At 40.8% G+C, this 6,781-nt stretch overlaps 1 protein-coding gene across 1 annotated transcript; it reads right to left on the reverse strand.

Moving 5' to 3' along the window:
- Positions 1-4,764: 4,764 nt before the first annotated feature.
- LOC123155754 (uncharacterized) lies at positions 4,765-5,546 on the reverse strand. The gene has a single exon (XM_044573891.1). It carries the CDS (start codon positions 5,466-5,468, stop codon positions 5,094-5,096), a length of 375 nt encoding a protein of 124 aa, XP_044429826.1. The 5' UTR covers positions 5,469-5,546; the 3' UTR covers positions 4,765-5,093.
- Positions 5,547-6,781: the final 1,235 nt, after the last annotated feature.

Raw genomic sequence — 6,781 nt, forward strand, 5'->3', positions numbered from 1 at the left:
AAATAAGTAAAAAAAATGAAGTGCCCGTGTAACTGATGAGTTCTCGTCCGAAACCCTGATACTCCGAAAGAGATTGTCCAGTTAGTACACGAAGTTCGTCCAGTTTTTGCCGTGACCCTCTCTACTCTTTCGCACATGCTATGCAGGTGAAAGGATGATACCTTCAACATTTTCAGAATTTGTTTTGTAGTGATTTTCATTTTCACGGTCATTTAGCTCTGATCTAAACAAATCGGTGACAGAAAAAATAGCAAATGATGTCAGATTGTGTTGGACATTGATGACGTCGCTTCGAATGCTGCATACTGCCGGCTCAAAAAAAGTCTGGAGTTCAAATAAGTTAAAGAAAATGAAGTGCCCGTGTAACTGATGAGTTCTCGTCGAAAACCGGTGAAGACTCATATTGAGTCCACAAATTATACACATAGGGTTCAATGAAGCCCAAATGCTTGTGATAGTTTGAGAAGTAACATATTTAAATTGTGCATCTGAACGCAGAGAAAATACATTAATCAGTACCACCTTTCAGCCAAAACGCGCTACTGCTACAGAGAAGTACATAAAAAATACATTGATCCTCAATGATCTTTTTGTATAGAATCTAAATTGTCAATAGGAATCCACCGATTTAAGAACCGGCGAAGACTCCTATTGCAGCCACAGATCCTACACATAGAGTTCAATAAAGACCAAATGCTTGTGATAGTTTGAGAAGTAACATATTTAAGGTGGTCAAAATCCTGCTAGGGGAGCGAGGTGGGACTAAAAATAGCCCTGCCACAACCTCTTTAGTACCGGTTCGTGCCACGAACCGGTACTAAAGTTGCTGGTGCCCGGCCAGCACCTTTAGTACCGGTTCGTGGCACGAACCGGTACTAAAGATACACATTGAACCGGTACTAAAGATCTCCTCCCGCCTAGTCATTTGAACCGGCACTAATGGACACATTAGTGCCGGCTCATATGCAAACCGGTACTAATGTTTCTCAGATTTGCTCCTTTTTCTACTAGTGCCTGTGTGACAAAAATTTCCTAGTTGATGATAGGCTCTTCAGCATCAAGATGGATGAGACCTTCGAAGTAGATACAGTAAGTCACAAGGACAAATCTTTTTTCGTAATTAAACATGACTTGTATATGCTTCATTTGCTTCAACTTATTATTTTAAATTTTCACTATTCTACTAGCGTATCCCCTGCCATGCAAGAATTTTTGTCTTGGATAAGATAGGTTTCAGTCATAACAAAACTATGGAGGTAAAGAGAGTTTACTTGAAGACCGAGCATGGATATACCTTCAACGTCAAATTATACAATCAAGAAACCTACACCCATTTTGAATGCAAAACTTGGCAAGCACTATGCAAGGCTTATGCATTTGAGCCTGATATGTTTATCACCTTTGATATTCGTCCCGAAGATGATATTGAAGGTAATAGAGACATTTGGTTCGATGTGCAGACGCCTCCAGTTCTACCATTATGTGAGTTTCTCAACCATATTTATGTTAGATGTTGTTTTTCAAAAATAGTTGACAACTAATTTCTATTGACAACTTATTTCCATTCAAGCAAACATGTCCAGCGCTTCGTAGACATGACCGTCCACTATCCGGGGGCTGAACTAAACTACGAGGAGATAATTCAATATGTTTCATGGCTTGAGGATCTTGATGCTGTCAAGAGAAATTATTTTCCTAGACTTGCAAATCTTAGTACTCAAAACGTGCGACCAATAGTGTTCGTGTTGAACTAAGGTCACGATATATTTAGGAAAGATGGTAAGATTTTTACTATTTATCTTCAGTGCATCTTTTGCATACATTATTTTTTAAGCTAAACTTCATTGTTAAGTATGATATTGTACGATGTTCTCTTCAATAGGGACTCCCGATGATAGTTGTGCCTCAGTTGATCTCGACTAACGGTGGCATGTCAATTGTTAGCTTACGTCCAAGACATCCTACATTGCACATGTGTGCATTCAGGATTTCTAGAACTGAGAAATGCTTAATAGTGAAAGACTGGAGCAAAATTGTGAATGAGCGCAGAGCAGTGCTAGGAGGCAACAATCAGAACCGCAACCCACGATTAGGAGACGGGTTCATCTGCATGCTCCAATATGATGAATCAGGAGAGCTATACATGTTCTATGCCATTTTACCTGAGAAAGAGCAGCATGAGTGATTAGCATGCTCTTAGTACTTGTCCTCTCATGTCTGTGTTCTTCGTCCTGAACTTAATCTAAAAGAGTGATCATATTGAACTCGATGATATCTTTCATTCTGGTACAAGTGAATGTTTCTTCTTTAAGCTGGTATTGGCGGTGATTAGATAGCGGTAATGACTATGATGATTAAATAGTGGTAATGACGACTATAATGATTTTTAGCTAGCTAGTATACCGTTAACTAGTCTTGTTGGTGATGATATATATGATGCAATAGCTTTTATATTAATATGATGATGATGAGTTATTATATCATTTATGAAAGAAACCGCAGATTAGTTTCAACTGGATGGATCCTAGCTAGCTAAGTGATCAAGTATATGCCATATCCATATTACTTGCTCACCTAATATCAGTGATCAAGTAATATATATGGATATGGCATATATACTTTGATCACTTAGCTAGGATCCATGCATGCATCTAGTTGAAACTAATCTGCGGTACTTTCATCTAATGATTTAACAACTCATTATAATGTAAAAACAATCTCTAAATTAAATTGAAAATACAAAAATAAAGGAAAAATAAAAAATAAAATCAAAACCCCCCGAACATTTAGTACCGGTTGGTGTTACCAACCGGTACTATAGGTCTCCCCGCACCCGGCCCTGGCTCGTGCCACGTGGTGGCACTTTAGGGGCGGTTCGTGCCGAACCGGTACTAAGGGAGGGGGGGGGGCTTTAGTCCCCACCCTTTAGTGCCGGTTACAGAACCGGCACTAAAGGCCCTTATGAACCGGTGCTATAGCCCGGTTCTGCACTATTGAGAACATAAATATATGAATTAATAATATGATAATTAAAAATGGAAGTTGATTCAATTTATTATGCTTATTTATTGTGGTATGCGTTAAGAGAAATACTTTAGTGGATATCACCTATTTACTTACATCAGATCATATCCAACACTATCATGGGTATGTTTTTCAATATATTTCAATGAGATTTGGTCGTGTGACATGAATAGTGGGAGTACAATATTGTGTTTGATTTTGTATAGCTGTAAAATATTTATTAAATATAAATAGCATAATAGGGTACATATTAATGCATGTTTGCATTTTGAGGTGAACTTTTACCAACGCATGATTGCATGTTGAGGTGGGTCTTTTTACATGCATATTGCATGCTGAGAGGACACATTTGCATAATAATAAGATAAATAGATTACTGGGCCCTAGTTGTTTAGAGATAGAATTGAGGGACCATGCGCGCTGCTGCTGTGATGTGCGGGCATGCATGCTTAATTTTAAAATTACCACTTATTCCGAGAGATAACTGCTACTCACCAGAGGTACGACCTCACGAGAGGCAACACGAAACATAAGTAAACTATGTGTCTATGAGAAGTTAACACTAACAAGCAGTCAAAGTTCCCCATCGATGGTGTTGTCGAGTGAAGCTGTCAAATTACCCCTCGGGCGGATAACTGGCCACGCCACTGCTAAAAGCCCTTGGACCTAATAGGTTTATATCCATATTTGAAAAAAAATGATAAATGTCTACTTGTGTTTACTATAGCTAGCCCTGCTGAAAGGGTTTGTTCATGTCTCATGAGCTTCGATGGAATATTTTGTTCATAATGAAGGCATTAACATCAATACGAACAATAATATTAGTCCCATTTTCAAACACAGAAAGGTGATGCCAAGGGTACACTTTTCTCGTTCGTTTTGTATTATATTATTGCATATTTGTTAGTTATCCTTGTAAATAGAACCAGGGAGGTTGGTCAGATCCAAGATTCCGCACCTTTCTTGACCATGATCACTTGTCAATATGTTGATGACAATGTACTCTTTATTGATATGATCTAAAGCAAGGAACTAATATAAAGCTCGTATTGATTTTCTTTGACAAGTTGGAGATTTATTGTGCAAGTAAACCCAACTACTTGTCTGTGGTGTTGGGCTTATTTCCTCTCAGCCAATTCATTGTCGAGACTACATTATGGACACTAGAAACACACGTAGATCAAATATTGTTTTGAGAAATGTCTGAGCTTTAATTTGAAAAAAAAATGTATAAGCAGTTGGAGCTTCGAAAATCGAAGTCTTGGTAGTACTATCTCGATTTAAGTTTATTAGGCCTAAGTAGATTGACAATTTGACCAATATAATACAAGTAACATATCCTAAAACTTGCCGCTAGATAATACTCCCTCCTTCTCAAAATATATGTCTCAACTTTGTACTAGCTTTAGTACAAAGTTGTACTAAGGTTAAGACACTTATTTTGGGACAGAGGGAGTACATCATTTCAATTTTCTAACGATATTTTTTGTTATATATAAATTGTACCATGTTTGCCAAATTGTCAATCTTGGGAAAAACATAGGCTGGCCTAATTAATGGACAAAGGGGGCGGTACTTATCAATTTGGTGTTGGCCAACATCTCAATTTCGTGATTTTCTTATTCTAGATTCCTAACAGGTAATGAAACGTTTAGCCTCATACTCCCTCCGCCCGGAATTACATCCGTTTTTATCAATTTTTGTGACGAGTAATTCAGGAGGGAGGGAGTAGTATATATCTTGAATTTTTCTAAAAAAACTAATTAGCATAAAGAAGAACATACAAGCTGGCTGGAGAAATTGGGAATTTTGTTTCATCAGGAGCGGCAAGAGGTCTAGAGATTCAGTTCAAGATTTCAAAAACAAAAAAAAGTAGAAGAGCCTATCAATGCAATGCCCGCACACATGAGTTTGTTTCTCACAGGATGCCAAGTTTCCAAAAAAAAAAAAGGATGCCCAACACGAGCTTGAAACAAAGGGTCCACGCAAAGTAGCTAGACCATGACGTACCTACAACCGAAATAGTGGTGCGGAGCAACCATTTTAGCAGAGATCTATCGACCGACCGGTTACAGCCGGAGAGACAAGTCCATCTCTTGCTCACGCTCTGGCAAGCTGTTGCCACGCTTGTGCGCCATGCCACCCGCAGCAGGCTCCTCGTCCTCGGGCAACAGAGAAGCAGCCTTGCATGCTGCCGGTGGAGCCTGGCAACGGCGCAATCTTGCTTGTGCGCGCATGTCGGTGGCGGCGTCGCGGTGGAGCCTGGCAACGGCGCGCTCTTGCTCGTGCGCGTTCTGGTGGCCGCCGAGCCCCTGCGCGGTGAGGAACCTGCGGTCGCAGTAGGCGCAGAGGAAGAAGCGAGGCGCCGCCAGCGCCACGCCCACGGCGCTGGCCAGGGTGAGCTCGAGGCTCAGCTCGTCATGCGCGTTGCTAGCTTGCTCCATTGTGCTCGCTTGTGGTGGTTGTGCGTCCTATTCGCATGCGGCTGTGTGGGTTACTGTGAGCTGAGCTAGCAAGGTTAAAATCTGGCATCTGGGGAGCACAAATGGCCAAGTGAGTCCTGGAGGCACAGGCAGCTTGGACGGCACCCTGACGGCCGGCCGGGGTGTGGTGCTAATTGAATTGCGCTTGGGACAGTTGTGTACGGTGAGGTCCAGGGCGGCGACGTACGACACGGCCCACGGTATCAGCTGGTTGGTGTACGCCCTAAATCCTAATGCAGCCCTGAGCAGACTGCATGCATGCGCGAACGAACCTGTAGTTGGGACCGTTAGGGAACATGGTATTCATAGTACATCAGGTTTCATGTTCTGGTGCTTATATTTATCCTGGATATATTTTAGGATTTTTGACGATGTGCGTTTAGTAGGAGAAGGCGTTCCCGTCGACTACGAGGCGCTTATGGCGACTTCGTAATCAACATTATATGTCGGCTCAGTCTCTTGGAGGTGCCCATAGGGATAGAGTGTGTGTGTGTGCATTCATATGGATTAGTGTATACACGTATATATATATGTGTTTGCGTCTGTACTATATAAAAAAAAGACTGTGTGCATGCATAGCCCAACAAGATTCCTTCCGTCTCAAAGGAACTAGGGAAAGGTTAACCACGAAGTTGAATTTTTTTATTATTATTTCACATTGAGTTTAAAGAATTTATACATATTGTTTCGTAAATAAAAGATAATTGAGATTGCTTCCAAATACTTTTTGTTGCGATGGTCCTCCAAAAGTACAAGGCTTCACATCATGGCGTTGGATGGAGATCCTCTCAATATTAATCTGGTGGTTGTTGCAAATTTTTTGTTGGTTGCTTATCAAGCTGGCCGCTTGGTAATCTGATGGTTGTTAGCGGTCGTGGTTGCAATGATAGGGATATCCATCTGGTCATTGAAAGTCATAATTAATTAACACAATTATTCCGGCAGTCGTTAGTCATCTTTGTTGGTCCCGTCGTTTAAAACAAATGACATCCACATAATCCTTCATGCTGCCGTATTTTTTGTAGCCATAGGATAGGGTGGACGGTGTGTCCTCATTAATTGTGAGATTCCTCGTAGAAGATATTGTGAGAAAATAACAACGATGACCAGGTTCTATCACCATTGACTAATATCGTCGTAGCTAACAACCTTTCGTGGTCATTCAAATATTTATGTGTCCCCTCGATGGAATCACTGTTTCAAGCAGGTTGATCTCAGTGCAAAAATGCTACACTTACGGACTAATACGGGATTCTTCCATCTAACCAAACTAG

This window comes from Triticum aestivum, chromosome 7B (genome assembly GCF_018294505.1).
Source record: "Triticum aestivum cultivar Chinese Spring chromosome 7B, IWGSC CS RefSeq v2.1, whole genome shotgun sequence".
Lineage (NCBI taxonomy): Eukaryota > Viridiplantae > Streptophyta > Magnoliopsida > Poales > Poaceae > Triticum > Triticum aestivum.

Excerpts from the sequence above, each read along its gene's own strand:
- LOC123155754 (XM_044573891.1), bottom strand. The coding sequence starts at position 5,468 with ATGGAGCAAGCTAGCAACGCGCATGACGAGCTGAGCCTCGAGCTCACC.